This window comes from Fusarium keratoplasticum, chromosome 3, assembly GCF_025433545.1.
Source record: "Fusarium keratoplasticum isolate Fu6.1 chromosome 3, whole genome shotgun sequence".
In the NCBI taxonomy this organism is placed as follows: domain Eukaryota; kingdom Fungi; phylum Ascomycota; class Sordariomycetes; order Hypocreales; family Nectriaceae; genus Fusarium; species Fusarium keratoplasticum.
Window position 1 is genome coordinate 4,554,570 of NC_070531.1, and position 15,364 is coordinate 4,569,933.

The 15,364-nt window shown below is 47.2% G+C and overlaps 6 protein-coding genes across 6 annotated transcripts; 3 read left to right on the forward strand and 3 right to left on the reverse strand.

The window, feature by feature from the left end:
* Positions 1–1,326: 1,326 nt before the first annotated feature.
* NCS57_00470400 (uncharacterized protein) lies at positions 1,327–2,434 on the reverse strand (the record flags this gene model as incomplete). The annotated part of the gene is made up of 2 exons (XM_053054658.1): positions 1,327–2,268; positions 2,318–2,434. The coding sequence occupies 2 exons, from the start codon at positions 2,432–2,434 to the stop codon at positions 1,327–1,329; spliced, it is 1,059 nt and encodes a 352-aa protein (XP_052916818.1).
* Positions 2,435–4,346: 1,912 nt separating this feature from the next.
* NCS57_00470500 (Class II Aldolase and Adducin N-terminal domain protein) lies at positions 4,347–5,350 on the reverse strand (the record flags this gene model as incomplete). Its single annotated transcript, XM_053054659.1, has 3 exons — positions 4,347–4,427; positions 4,490–5,006; positions 5,058–5,350. The coding sequence occupies 3 exons, from the start codon at positions 5,348–5,350 to the stop codon at positions 4,347–4,349; spliced, it is 891 nt and encodes a 296-aa protein (XP_052916819.1).
* A 799-nt stretch (positions 5,351–6,149) lies between these two features.
* On the forward strand, positions 6,150–8,110 carry NCS57_00470600 (AA-permease domain-containing protein; the record flags this gene model as incomplete). Its single annotated transcript, XM_053054660.1, has 6 exons — positions 6,150–6,591; positions 6,647–6,920; positions 6,982–7,293; positions 7,354–7,412; positions 7,466–7,599; positions 7,655–8,110. The coding sequence occupies 6 exons, from the start codon at positions 6,150–6,152 to the stop codon at positions 8,108–8,110; spliced, it is 1,677 nt and encodes a 558-aa protein (XP_052916820.1).
* Positions 8,111–10,406: 2,296 nt separating this feature from the next.
* Positions 10,407–11,703, forward strand: NCS57_00470700 (PKS-ER domain-containing protein; the record flags this gene model as incomplete). The annotated part of the gene is made up of 5 exons (XM_053054661.1): positions 10,407–10,478; positions 10,532–10,661; positions 10,718–10,864; positions 10,920–11,127; positions 11,187–11,703. 5 exons carry the CDS (start codon positions 10,407–10,409, stop codon positions 11,701–11,703), a joined length of 1,074 nt encoding a protein of 357 aa, XP_052916821.1.
* Positions 11,704–12,994: 1,291 nt separating this feature from the next.
* On the reverse strand, positions 12,995–13,714 carry NCS57_00470800 (Galactoside O-acetyltransferase; the record flags this gene model as incomplete). Its single annotated transcript, XM_053054662.1, has 2 exons — positions 12,995–13,307; positions 13,365–13,714. The coding sequence occupies 2 exons, from the start codon at positions 13,712–13,714 to the stop codon at positions 12,995–12,997; spliced, it is 663 nt and encodes a 220-aa protein (XP_052916822.1).
* A 438-nt stretch (positions 13,715–14,152) lies between these two features.
* NCS57_00470900 (Abhydrolase-3 domain-containing protein) lies at positions 14,153–15,184 on the forward strand (the record flags this gene model as incomplete). Its single annotated transcript, XM_053054663.1, has 1 exon — positions 14,153–15,184. The coding sequence occupies one exon, from the start codon at positions 14,153–14,155 to the stop codon at positions 15,182–15,184; it is 1,032 nt and encodes a 343-aa protein (XP_052916823.1).
* Between the last annotated feature and the right edge of the window lie 180 nt (positions 15,185–15,364).

Consider the following 15,364-nt stretch of genomic DNA (forward strand, 5'->3'; position numbering starts at 1 on the left):
AGGAGTATTCTAGCTTTATAATTAGACTATAATATACTAGGTGGTTAAGAATTAATTAATTAAATAGAGATAATATAGGTTAAGGGATTTTTAGCTTACTTACTTATCTAGCTTACTTACTTATTAAGTATATTAGCTTATAACCTTTATTATAAATATTAATACTTTTTATTATATTAAATAAAAAAAATTAAAAAAATCTTATTATAATTAATTAAGATCTAATTATATAGCTATAAATATAATTATATTAAGAAATAAGAGTTATTAATATTATAGGTTTTAAAGTAATTAATTTTTAAAATTAATATTAGAATTTTATAAATTTAAAAAGAATTAATATTAAGGCTTAATATTAGACTTAAAGATAAAGAAAAGTCTATAAGTTTAATTAATTAAATTTATTTAATTAAATATATAAATTTTTATTTATCTCTAAGGCTAATATTAAGCCTTAATATTAAATTTTTTTTTAAATTTATAAAGTTTTAATATTAATTCTAAGAATTAATCTCTTTAAAACCTATATTATTAATAATTCTTATTTCTTAATATAATTATAATTATAATTATATAGCTAAATCCTAGCTAATTATAATAAAAACTTTTTAATTTTTTAATTAATATTATAAAAAATATTAATATTAATACTAAAAATTATTAATTATATTTTATATTAATTATTTTATAAGCTCTTAAAAAAGAATTTTCTTTATTAATACCATTTCTTTTTTAATTTTATTTAATAAAATTAATCTTTATATTAATAATATAATTAAATAAAAAAAAACTAAAAACTAAATAAAATTATAGTTATAAATTATAAGTTTAATTTATTTTAAATAATTAAAGTTATTACTTAATATAATATTAGTATTAATATATAATTAATACTTAGCTAATAGCTATTTAATATCTATACTTATAGTATTAATATAAATTAGCTTAATATTATACTATTTAGTATAGTTAAAGCTTAGTACTTAATATAATATCTAAGCTAAAAGGCTATAGGGACTATCTTATTTATAAATATGCATTTATTTACCCTTTACTATAATAAAAGATTTATTACCTCGTCCTAGCCGCTGGCTTTCATAGGCAGAGGAAGGTATCTAATTAAATGCATATACTTATTAATAAAGAGAGAAGAGTTGTTTCTACCCAGGAGTTTATGTCCATGCATATGGGATTCGGGGGGATCGTGGCACGATCTAGATACATGATGCTGCTGGACCTGTGGCTTTTGTGCTGACAGAACATTTTCGCCACTTAGACTACGGTGACCTGACGTTTCCGTGAAGTCCTCACACACTGATCGCATAACTAGTAGACCGTAACGAGCTCAACCACTCCGAAGCCCTTCTTCTGCCCAAAGAACTTCCCAGACGCTGTGATGAAGCCTTCGTAAGCCGAGTCAACCAGGTCTTCCGGACCATACATCTCCTGGTCTGGCCGAACAGACTTGACAACGACGTAGTCACCATTCTCAAATTCCAGTCCCCACGAGAGAGGGTAAACCAGTCCTGAGTTGGGGGACGTCCAGGTGTTCTTCATGCCAGGAATCAAGTCATAGGCGAGGACAAGCTGCGAGTCACCCTGACGAACAGTTGCGAATTGATAAGTGGTGTCGTCAGGAGGGCCCATCTTGAATGCCCAAATACTGGCCTTGATATCTGATCCAGGAAAATGTAATTGAAACCAAGTCCAGTTCCGAGGGGCTCCATAGGAGATCTGGCGGTCGTACCAGGTGAAGGAGTTCTTGGGGTCAATGTCGACGTCTGTCCCGTTGAGCGTGAGGCTTCCGGTCGTCTTCCCAGCAGGAAGTCCCCACTCAGTCGCGTTGGTAGGGCCGGGACCGAAAGCAATGGTGCCTGCTCCACCGTTGAGAACAAGCTTCGATGTAGCCTGCCAGCTGATGTTGAAGGCAAAGGAAGTGTTGGTGTCGGCGTATGCGTACATCTTGGAGACGCTATCATCCGAGGTGGACACAAATCCGTGAGTTCCAAAGTCGGCATTGATGGGCCCGCCCGAATTAATCGTTCTGTCGCTCTTAGCCGAGCAGTAGACAAGATCAACCCAGTAGTCGAGGGTGTCCAGGTCCAGAACCGAGGATCGACAGACGTTCTTGGGGGCCGTCAAGATATGGTCTATAGCAAGGTACTGTTTTCCACGGGTGCTGGTGATGAAGGAGCTCATCCACCAAGAGGATCCTCCTTCATAGTCGTATTGAGATTTGGTAATGTTGATAAGAGCGGGAACATGAGCCTCTGATGCGTCAGCTTGAGATCGTTTAACATGGGGAGGATACTCTTACGTTCTGGTAAGTGACCTCGTTCTCTGGCTTGAAGCTGTACTTCTTGCGAGTGGCGGCTCCCAACGCTGCAGTAGCGAGTTGGAGCAATGCTCCAAGTGTTGCCAACTTGGCAACCATAGTTGGGCTGTTTGGAAGTTCTAAAAACGGTGATCTAGGCTGGATGAGTGATAATGAGAATGGCCCTGAAAAGGTGTGGCTGGTGATTTAGAATTTCTTTTCTTTTTGTGTCTAAGATGGCAACTTTTATACATTTCCGAAGGCAATAACAGTCGATTGACCCGGGCTAACTGAGAAGTTCCGATGCAGGGGTTCCAGAGGGTCTGAACTACTGGGGCGGATCACGATCAGGCCACGGGGCACTGGAGGAGTCCGCCGCCGCGTCGTCGCAACCGGAAATGAGGATCCATGCCTTGAAACATGTATATACTACCAAGACTGATCGGTATATCAAGATGAACAGTGTTCTGAAGTGGGTTCTTGCTCCAACTAAGCTTAAACCTAGAGTGGTATGAGCAATGAAGGGCACTCGAGATGGTGACGATGAAAGCCCGCTGATGTAAGTCGACGGCCCCTTTCACGAAGAAGAATACCTTTGGAGGTAAGAGCCGTCCCAAGCTAGCTCAAAAACTCCACGCTTGACACTTTGCCATTGGCCAAGTCTGTCGTCGGCCTGGCAAGAGAAGCGGACCAAGCAGCCATGGGATGCCCTTGGTTCGGAACACAGACTGTGTAGTTTCGAATCATGCTGAACGCTTCGCCCGGGATCACTAAGTTGATTATAGGGCCGTCAACGTTGGGCAAGCTGGGATCAACGTTGGGGAAGTGGGTGGGCATTAGCTTGTCAAGGTCCTAATGCTGAGAGTAACCCCGATGTTGAGTGGCACAGCATACGAAGGCCTTTGGTGATTCTGATATCATCTAACCTTTCTTTTGAGTCCAGTTGTTGTTGTCGCTATTGTTGTGGTCCGAGCTGCACGGCGTGTGACCGGCTGGTGGGGAGAGAAATTCTGTTCATGATGCACTTCTCGGGAATCAATCGATGTGGGGATAGGGCATTGGAGGTTCATGAAACGCCAGACATCATCGATCACTGTAGTTTAATCTGCAGGGTAACGAAGAGGCCTCAGGGAACAAGGGGGTAGTTTGAGCTCACGTGAGAGAACCGGAGCAGATGCCCAGCCAGGCCATGTCCCGGCCCGTGAACCATCTCCGTCGCCTTTATAAGCGGGACGGGCTTCTAGTGTACTCCGAATCGCCGAATCACATCAGCCTGCTCACTATTCAAAGGCATTGCCAGAAGGCAATCTCGGCCAGATCAATGTGGTATGAAGCAGGCTCATCGTTTATGGGAAACGCGCCTAAATAGTGGCCAGACGGAAATAGGGTCACAAGGCTCTAGATATGGTAGTAGAACGCGTAATCGGGACCACAATTCCTAACATGCGAGACGTATAGTCGTAAAAACCACAAACGGATGTGACCAGCGGCGCGTCAAGAGCCTCGTCACAGCAGGATGCCCTGATACCGAATGGCCCGGTTACACTGTAAAGCCCTTGTCATGGACATCGGTGCAACTTTGTTCTTTACTATAATGGCTAATGGAATATCGGGACGAAAACTTTTTATCTCAAATAGTGCAAGTCAAGCTCGGCAGGGCCGTAGTCAATATAACATGTTACCGTTAGGGATGGCTGATGGCTGATCGTGGAAGTGTCATGACGTTCACCAGGAGCGAGCACGATGGCGTTAGCGATAGATATAAGATGAAATTTGACATTGGTTATACCTGAGCAGCTGATCAGATCCCAGCGGCCCTGAAGAAGAACCGGATAATGCAACTTGGAATATGTGTGGGCTTTACATTGTATCTCTGGAGGCAGCAAAAGCATGACTCTCAAGCCCAGCTGACCCTGTCAACTAAATCTTGATACCCTTGCCAATGGACTCAAGTTTCACAACATATATACTCTAGCTCAACTTGGAATTGACCTTGACATTTACTACTATATAAGACAGATAGGAATACATGTCAAGAGCTAATAGTAAATTGCCCATTTGACAGGCTAACCTCAAAGTTGAGATCAGGCTGAAACTCGACATATAGTGTGTCCTGGAAAGATTAGGTTGCCGTTTTTCACTAAAGGAGAATTGAAGAGATAACTTGCTACTTACCGGCTCTTGGTAGATCTTAGCGGTGTATTCAGCTTCTTCTTTGCTAATCACCTTCTTAGGAAGGCCGGTGCTTTCCACCATGATCTGCACCTCGCACGATCGCTCCAACAGTGTGAACAAGTAAGCTGCCTCATCGACAGTTTGTCCCGTAGTGAGAATGCCGTGGTTTTGCAGAATCACAACTCGGTTCTTCTCACCCAAAGCCTTGGCAATTCTTTGTCCCTCTTCGTCTTCTAGAACGATGCCTCCAAAGTTTTCGTAAACAGCCTGAATGCCGAGGAAAGCGCACGTGTCTTGGCTGATGATGTCGAGAGGACGCGCGAATGTGGACCATGCTTTTCCAGCTGGTGAATGTGTGTGACAAGCAGCGTTGATGTCGGGACGAGCCTTGTGAATAGCTCCATGAATCTGGAACCCCGCTTTGTTAACTGCGACTCGGTTTCCGCCGATGACGTTGCCGTCTTCATCAATATGGACCATGTCGCTTGCTTTAAGCATGGCAAAGTGCACACCGAAACTGGGAAATCATCAGAATCGTTTTCCCGTGCGTTGGCCAAGATCCAATTACGGGTTAATCCAGAAGGTATTTGGTTGCACAGGGTCGCGAACACTAATGTGTCCGGCTGTTCCCTCGGTGAAACCTTTCCGTGCAAATACTCTGAATGCAGCAGCCATATGTTCTAGTTGCCACTGTCGCTTTTTGTAGAGGTCGTCAAATTTGGGGATGCTTGGGAACGAGTATGCACCAGTTGTGTACACCTGCGTGTGCTCTTCTTCCTTCTTCGGAACAGACTTCTGGTTGACAAGGATGGATCCAGCACCCTCAAGAGTCAGGGCTTGGACAGTAGTTGTGGAGGTCATGATGAGGTACTGAGCGTCTTTGCGAAGATCTCTGTGTCAATGTTCAGGATTAGGGGGCAACTTGCTCCACGGTGAGCATTGATACCCTTAATATATATGCCAGGGATTCAATCTTTTGTTCTCACACACGATAATGCAGCCAACTTCGAAAACGGAAAACGTGAGATAGCGAGTGATGCTCAAGTGGACCATGGATCCCCGCGCTGATCTGTTATCGTGCCTACATCTTTGCGCCCGCCGGGGAGCCAACTTGTCATCCCCGGCTCGTTTAACCCAACACAGTAAAACAATAACACGGTATTATGCAGGGTATGGACTTGATTACTTGGAAAAGAAAAGATTTCCAGGGACTGGAAGAGCGGCTGTGATTGCTTTAACCCGCCTGCTAGGGTCCTGTAATCTGTACAGTACATACAACGTGATTTCCTTGCCATGACGTAGATAGTGGTTATCCAGTTATCTGACACCGTTTAGACCTAACACATTCGGACTGGACTGCAATCCACCCTTGCTAGTCTCTCTTCTGCAATGCCCGATTAGCCTTCCCACAGTCAAGGGCTCTAGCGATAGATTCGAGCTTGCATATGGCCAATAAGTGAGCTTCATCAGGGGTGCTTCGACCCACCGTCGAGCCCGGATATGTTGATCCGATGGGGGATATGACGAGTCATGAGATTTGGGGATCACCTTTGTCTAGGGTCTACGTGGAGATAAATATGTAGTCGATTTCATTGAGATACGATTCAGTAACGACCTCAAATTCCCAGCCTTCCTCTCACCGAAATACTGTTAACCAAAGATGGACTACACAGCTAAGCAAGATGATTCCAACAAACTTGCTACTGAGGGAATCAACGACGCGAGCTCCATTCACAGGGCCTCAATCTACATTGCCAACGTGGAGACCAAGCGTGGTCTCTCTCCACGACATGTGCAATTGATGGCTATTGCAGGTAGTATCGGCACTGCCCTCTTTGTTGGTATTGGCGGTGCACTCTCCAAAGCCGGTCCACTCTCGCTTGTTCTTGGATATCTCTTTTGGAGCATGTTTTTCATCTTGCCATGCACCCTCAGTGTTGCAGAGATGTGTGCATATCTCCCTGTCCGAGGGAGTATTTTCGAGCTTGCCAGCCGCTTTGTCGACCCAGCTCTTGGTTTTTCTATGGGCTGGACATACTTCTATGGTGGTATTATGCTGGTTTGTGTCGAATATAGTGCTGTCGCGACGGTGATGCAGTATTGTACGTGAAGCTCCCTGATGAAGCCAGTGTTTTCCTCTTAACATTTGAATGACAGGGAATACTACTATCAACCCAGGGGTATGGGTCGCCATGGCCTTGGTCGTCTGCTTCCTGTTGAACATGGCTGCTGTCAAGTGGTATGGCGAGTCTGAATTCATCATGGCGTCGACAAAAGTGATTTTGATCATCGGCCTCATGCTTCTCACTCTGATTACCATGTGCGGTGGAAACCCCCGAGGCGATGCGTATGGTTTTCGATACTGGGGTGGTGGAAATGCCATGCACACATATTACACCGATGGAGCAACTGGCCGCTTTCTTGGCTTTTGGTAAGTTATCCTGGCACAAACGAGCAAGGTGTGAATGTACATGCTGACGAATACAATGCAGGTCTGTGGTTATTTATGCTGCATTCACCATTGGCGGCCCCGACCTGATCTGCTTCACGGCCGGCGAGATCCAGAACCCCCGGCACACGATCCCGCGAGTGGCTCGACTGATATTCTATCGCCTCGCCTTCTTTTACGTTGTTGGAGTCCTTGCAGTTGGTATCATTTGCTCAAGTCGTGATGAACGGTTGATGAGCGCTATTGAGAATGGTGATTCAGGGGCGGCAGCTTCGCCCTGGGTCATTGGCATTGAGAATTTGGGCATCCAGGGCTTGCCACATGTGATCAATGCCGTTATCTTACTGTCTGGCTGGTAAGTATGCCCAACATGAGTCACAGAGTCGTACGTGAAGCAGCTAATTGTGCCTCAAAGGTCCTGCGGGAATGCTTACCTGTACTCGACTTCTCGCTCCCTGTACGGACTTGCTCGCGGTGCGTCTCCTTCAAACACTGAACACGCAAAACCTCGTCTAACAAGTTTTTAGATGGACTTGCCCCAAAGTTCCTTATGAAGTGCACCAGGTCGGGCGTACCCATCTACTGCGTCCTAGTTGTCACTTTACTTTCCTGCCTCTCCTTCCTCGTCGTTTCTAACTCGTCCGTCCAAGTTTTCTACTGGGTAAGTCATTTGTTCCAAATGTCGCTGTGGTCTTCATACTGATAATGGCGTTTAGTTCGTCGATCTCACTACTGGCGGATTTGTCTACGTCTATACTTGCATGCTCTTGACATTCATCGGGTGGCATCGCGCGTTGAAGGCCCAACCAACCGTTGTTCCAGAGTCATCTCTACCATTCTTGTCGCCATTCAGGCCGTATGGCGCCTACTTTGCCTTTGGTCTGGGATGCATCTTTCTCATCTTTATCGGTTGGGATACCTTCTCGCCCTTTGATGTTGAAGGCTGGATTACCTACTATTTTGCCACTGCGTTCGGCCCCTTCATGTTTGTCGTTGGGAAGATTCTTAAACGATCACGATTCGTCAAACCTTCGGAAGCTGACCTGATTACGGGAAAAGCTGAAGTTGATGAGGAAACTCGAGTCTGGGAAGATCCTGCGGCGTTGGAGAATCAGAGACTGCGTCTACAAGAGATGAACTGGGCTAGACGGTTTTGGGAGAAGCTTTGGTAGATAGTTGTTGTTGTAGCACGGAAGTCGGTCCATCCGGGTGCAAGGACAAAGAGACCTAGCCCTCGTGACCCTACAACAATATGAGTGGGCGTTCTCTCTATAGGTAGGATGGGCTTTGCGACCCTTGCATTCTAGTACATAGCCCCTCGCCCCCCGGACTAGCTAGGCTGAATAAGACAAGTCACCGCATCTATCACCTTTCCTCTCGGTCATTCATAGTTCGATAGTCATGTTGTCCGACAGAAGAGGCTAGTCCCGTAATGGCACGTGGTTAGAAAAGAGGGGAAATCTGGCCATCTCACAATCATCATCAGGTCATCAAGAACGCCTTTTAATCAATTGACTAGCCTGTGATCAGGATCCTGATGTCGGGATATGGGGCGAGGGTTAACGATCAGCGCTTTCATAATGAGCCTCCAAGTCGAGAGAAGTCTGAGTAACACGGGGTCCTAGGAAGATTGACTCTCGTGGCTAGGGCTTGGAGGGTTTCAGCAGGCCACTTACTTACAGAGACTGTTGTTCCCCACAGTGTCATGTTGATCTTTGGTGATATTAAGGTTGGCTCTGAGCTTGTTATGGAGACTCGATCCTCATTTCAGGGTCAAGTGATTACTATTACATCCTACGCGGGGAGAGACAGGGATTGGTAGCACTATTCCGATGGTGCGGGCAACAGCTGTTAAGACAGCGGGGGATACTGTCCATCAAGGGGAAACATGGGCTAAGGAGACCTTTTCTGGACTAGACTTACTTCTCCTCCCTACCTTGTAGACCATTCCACGTCTTTCCAAGCCAACAATGGCCTTGGTAGTATACCATAACGCAGGGAGCGTGGTCAGGTAGGAGATTTTGAGTTGAGACTTTAGGCCAAGGCTGTTTAAATGATGATTTTAAGATTGCCATAAAACAACTCAGACTCGTAGAGATAACCGCACGCATAAATAACAACGGCTTTGACACGCAAGTCCTGGTAACTCGAGCTACGTCCCATGTCTAACACCTCAACGAAGTGAACGGATGGTATTCTCATCCCAATTAGGAAAAGCAATCCGCCCCTGCTTGACCAATAATATGCCCGGTATTACAGGTATCTTCATTCCGAATCGGGTAAGCCTAGTGTCATTCTTCACCCATCCCTTATCTAGATTAGAATGCTTGTCCATGTGATCAACTGGGTATCCTCGGTTTTCAATTGCCTTGATAGGTATGGCCCGGTGGGCTTATCGCAATGATAGCATGGAAACCTTGAATCCTGCATGGAATCTGGACGGTGAATACGATATCCGCCGCTGTGTTAGCATTGGGATATAATGCTATGATGTATGATAATGTGTTGTTTATTATAGTTGAAGCCCGGCCCTTGATGGGTTAACTGAGCCACAGGATCGTTTCTGGAAAAGTCATCCCGTGAACCCGTCTGGCGGTCTCCCAACGAGATTCCAATTGCAGGAGAACCCGCCGATGCGTGGGAAAAGGCCCAAAAGTACATGACGTGGCTGTTCCAAGCAGACCTTCCCAAGCTGTACTTCTGGGTCACACCAGGTGGCACAATCATGGAGGATAAGGCGAAAGAATACATACAGCAATTGCAGAACACAAAGAGCGTTCACCTTGGGCCAGGAATTCATTTTGTTCAAGAAGATCACCCTCATGCTAAACAGACGATCAAAGCTAATCCTTTGTCTTTCCTGGCACATGCCTTTGCTTACCTACCAGACTAGGTTATCGAGTGCCACCAGCCTAGACAAAGGGGCGGTCAAAGGGCTGATCTTGCTTATAAGAAACTTCTAGTGTTGAGTTATCTACCATATGTGGCTTATATGTAGTAACGTATGCTGGATACGCTGCAGGATTAAGGGCAAACTAGTAGTTTTAGCACCCAGCTTACAGCTTTAGATACTGTAGGGTATGTTGTTGCCAATGAGACGACTCAGTTGAATGTGACCTTGGCTCTTTATTTGCCATGTTTTCTCAAACTTGGCCCTGACTATCTCTCTGTCACCCTCTCACTGACTGTTTCATGGGACCGAGTCAAGAATTGGGGTATTCTCTGTTTATGGGAATTGCTTCCGTTGTCCGCTTCCTTCACATGCACCAATTTAGCATGAAGCTATTCCCAGAAAGGACAATATTCAAGATTCTCCACTGCCAAGACAGCCACCCAAAGAATAAACCACACAGGACTATATGCTGCACGCTGGGTCACCTATTTAATAGGGAAGCACATTAAGTGAAACAACCCTGATAGAGCAGTCAACCACACCTATTGTGGCTCGTTTCCATACACCAAGCAATCATGTACCCAGACTCTTTCGAAGGTTTCGGCATTCCCTCAGCTGAGGAGTGGAACAACCCCAAGCGAATTACAGTACACCCTGGCCACCTTTGTTTAGCTGGCGAATAGAGATTAACCTGTCTCAGTTCAAACCCAAGCCTCTGGGGGACTATGACATCGACGTCAAGATTGTTGCATGCGGAGTTTGCGGCTCTGACCTTCACACAGCTACTGGCGGCTGGGGAAACAAGAACTGGCCGATTGTCCCCGGGCATGGTATTCCGGCCCTCTCCCAATCGCCCCTGAAGCCACTGGTGCTAATATCCTGCTAGAAATTATCGGTCATGTTGTCGGGACTGGGAGTAAAGTCACCAGTGTCAATGTTGGCCAGCGTGTCGGCGTAGGGGCCCAAATTGATTCTTGCCGGGACTGCGATGCCTGCAAAAGCGAGAATGAAAACTATTGTCCCGAGTGGAAGGGCAAGTCATTCCCTATCTCACATTGATACTCTTCATGTTCATGTCTTGACTTCAGACACTTATGGATCGGTGTACGCCGACGGCACCCTCGCCCAGGGAGGATACTCTTCTCATATCCGTGCTCACGAGCACTACGTTTATCCGATCCCAGAGAAACTGCAGACTGAACTTGCCGCCCCCATGCTTTGCGCTGGTTTGACGGCTTATTCACCTTTGGTTCGCAACGGTGTTGGGCCCGGCAAGACAGTCGGTGTGATTGGCATGTGAGTGACAATTAGGATGAACCCTTTTCTCGAAAAGTCCAGAGCTCATCATATTCTAGCGGAGGCATCGGCCACTTTGGCATCCTCTTTTCCAAGGCCCTCGGAGCAAAGACGATAGCTATTTCTCGCTCAAGGGCCAAGGAAGCTGACGCACGACAGCTAGGCGCTGATGATTTCCTAGCTACAAAGGAACAAGACTGGAACAAGCTATATGTCAGAAAGCTCGACTTCATTCTGAGCACGGCCTCTTCCGCCGAAGGCTTTGAGCTAGGTGACTACCTCTCGCTCCTCAAGATTCACGGCAAGTTCGTCGCCGTTGGTCTGCCTGAGGGAACGGGCTGGCAGGTTGCTCCTCAGAGTCTGATCTGGAACGGATGTTTGATAGGAAGTAGCCATCTGGGCAACCGACGAGAGGTGCTTGAGATGCTGCAGCTGGCTGCGGACAAGGACATCAAGAGTTGGGTTGAGAAAATTTCAGTTAGTGAGAAGGGTGTCGGTGAGGCGCTGGACAGGCTTCACAATGGGGATGTTCGGTATAGATTCACCCTGGTTGACTACGAGAAGCAGTTTTCTTAGATATCTGTCTGTAAATAAACGCCGAATCCAGAGCTTCTTGTTCATCCTCAAGGCTTTTGAAGAGGTCAGGCCTAAGCTACTCAGTTGTGAATTACACTGTATAAATGAAACCCCAGTGAGTGCAGGTCTCCTGTTGACATGAAATCGGCATGGCATGACCTGCGCCATGATCAAGAAATATGTCAATCATGGTACGCCGCAACCTTCCGTTGACCGTGACCAAAACCACCGTTGGAGAGACTTGAAAAAGGCCACCTGTGCATATTTTGACCCATGTCGTGACACAACACCATATAAGCAATGGCACAGTGCTGAGCCATATGCTCGAATGGCATGAGGCTATTCGAGTTGGCGGGGAACCCTGTCAAGATCCCACAATGACAGCACCCCAAGAGTCGTGCATGCAAACCCCGCGGTTTAAGCCATTCAGAATGAGAGATTTGCGGAGGTTTCCCTCTATCAACTGCTACAGTGGGTTCGTTTTCCTTGTCAGGAAGCTCAACCCGCACATGGCATTACTGTAACGGGCAACCCCTTGAACGTCCAGTCCTTATGTTTGCGATATAGATATGGGGCGATGAAGGACTAATGAGGATTTCAGTCCTTCTCCTTGGATCATGTGGCAGAAGCTGCGACAATAGGAACACTCGCCATATCCTCCAAACCTCGACAGCTGCTCGACTCCGTCGCATTAATAAGACACCATGTCTGAAGGAATAAATGGTTCAAGTCAGTATCCGACGTTTTTTATGCTTCCTCTGTTTACTAAGAAGATATTCTAGACTTGAAAGATGCCAAATATCTGTCAGGCTCAAGCAATGCATCTCTTTCGCGTCAAGATACTGAACCCAATGTTGGCAAGCAGTCTGGTGCGAGTAGATTCTCCGGGCTCGGCCGGTCGATCCTGTCTTCGTTTTTCGCCATAGCAAGCGCAAGAGCGTCAAAGGTCGTGTAATATGGTTCGAAGGAGTAGCTGCTTATACTAAGATCTTGTTGCCTATAAATTTGGCTCTTGTGGTTTTCTAATTCTCTCTTAAGTCGCCAGACTTCGCACGATAGCAGTCGGTCACGAACCTAATTTTTGAAAAGAGCCTATGCAAATAATGACACCGGAGGAAGACAAGGTGACTTCAAAGCCCTGACAGTCCATCCGCAGGCCATTGGCAAAGGGCCAACCAGCACTGTGTTGCAGGGGGCATCCATTAACATTGCAAGCAAAGACAGGTAGCAGGCACAGTTACACCTGTAGCCGTCTATTTTTTTTTATCATGCACTATTCTAATGATGTCTTCTATTCATCCAAGGGCTCGACCTTCTTGATAACCTTGGCTGGAACTCCCACCGCGACTGAATAGTCAGGAATATCCTTGGACACAACAGCTCCAGCGCCGATAGTGCATCCCTTGCCAATTGTTACACCGGGCAGGACTGTGACATTGGCTCCAAGCCAGCAGTCGTTGCCGATCGTGATGGGCTCGGCGTATTCGATGTTGTCCCGTCGGGATTGGAGACTCGTTTCGTGTGTGGCCGTGATCAAGCTGACGCCGTTACCGAAGAAGACTCGGTCGCCGATCGTGACGTGAGCGCAGTCGAGGATAACGGTGCTAGACGCCTCATATTAGCACGTGTCCTCTTTCAGCAGAGTGTGTCAGTTGACTTACTTGAAGTTGGCGTAAAATCTGTCGCCAACGGTAATGTTGCATCCATAATCCACCTGCAGACTGGGCTCGACGTAGACATCGGCACCAGCCTTGCCAAAAATCTCTCTGATCATGGCGACCCTCGTCTCAGTGACCTGAGCAGCCGTAGCGCTATCGTCTGGCACGTAGGTGTTGAACTTCTGTGCAAGCCTTCGGGCGTGGTTTCTGGCCTCGAGAAGCTCAGGCGCCTCGCAGCTGTAGAGCATGCTCGAGACCATCTTTTCGTAGTCATCGCACCATGGGATGTGGGAGAGGGTCTTGGAAAAGGCGATGGCCTCTTGGTTCTTCTCGGTGCGGACAGGGGGGACCATGTTGGCGGCGGGAATAGAGAAGGAGGAAGGATAGGTGGGAAGATTTCAGATGAAGATTTCTCTCCGTAGATGATTGATGTCCAGATTGTGATCTGTACTGCGCTATGTAGGGGGATCTGGAGGGGTACTCTACCTCCCTGGGCATGTAAGCAAGGCACCTATCAGAAGGGAGGATCTTGGCGACGTGGATTGAAACGGCAGTTCCCCTCATTCCAATGGCGCTAGTATAGCGGTTGGTTCAACTTCCTATCACGGTTAGAGTGACTCGGTAGACTGCCAAACTCGACATCGTCATCGTTTTGGCGTTTGAAAGAGACAGGGGGTTGGACATGGAGCCCATCCAGACGAGATGGATAAGTAACCAGTTGTTGGTATCGTGAAGTGTAAAAGAGACTTCACATTACATCATCATCCATTAATTGCAGTACAAACACCAACATGGACCAGAATACTCCAGACGAGAGAGATCCGACACTACAGGCCGCCATTGATCTGCGACCGTTCCCGGGCTTTCCGTTTGAGCCAGAGAACCGAGGGGATAGGCGACGACATTTGGACGGTGTGAGCCACCTCCTCCCAGCGCCTAGACCGATACCAGAGGTGGTCGAAGGCGAGCTCATCGTCGAGGCTCGAGATGGCTACCCGATCAAGACCAAGTTCTACAGGCCTGCATCCGGTGGCGAGGAGAAGAGGCCACTAGTGATACTATTCCACGAGGGCGGATGGGTCATGGGTGACTCGACGGATGAAGACTCTAACGCCAGAGTCTTTGCCAGCGATCTCGGCTGTGTCGTTCTAAATCCTGAGTACAGACTGGCGCCAGAGTTTCCATTTCCTACCGGCGTTTTGGACTGCTGGGACGTGCTGAAATGGGCCACCCAGGCTCCTCTTGGCGCGGAGCCGAGCTTGGGATTCATTATCGGTGGCTCATCCGCAGGGGCCAACATCACTGCCGTTCTGGCCCACCTCGCCATCAAGGAGAACCTCCAGCCCCCTATCACTGGTCAATGGCTCTGCGTACCTTATCTTCTGCCCCCTGAACTGGTCCCTGAGCGGTATCGAGACTCCTACCAGAGCATGTGGACCAACCGTGTCGACCCCGTACTTCCTCCACTGCTTGATGGACCAAGTGATAAGACAACCGGTTTCATCTCCACGATGATCAAGGCGGATGCTTATTCGCCACTGTTCTCCCCTTTTGCCAAAGAGTGGTATCCCGGCCCTGACGGTACACGCAGACCCCCCAAGACCTTCTTCCAAGTTGCCGGGCTTGATCCTCTGCGGGACCATGCACTTGTGTACCAAAAGGTGTTGGAGGAAGAGTGGCATGTCCCCACCCGACTGGATCTTTATGAGAGGCATGGCCACATGTTTTGGGCCAACTGGCCGCAGATTGAGAGGAGCAAGGACTACTGGAGGGATATGGTTGATGGGATGAGATGGCTGCTGGATGACGAGAGTGCATCTTGATCAAGGTGTCTTTTAGGAGAAAGCTAGAATAGAGTTGAGTGTAGCAGATCAGGTAACACAATAATTGACTCAGAAACTGGATCAAGTATACCACCCAAGTGAAGATCTATGCCGATATTCAGCGCCCAGAACCTACAACCGAAGTCGGCATTACTCACATCTCGCCGTTTGCGAAAGTTC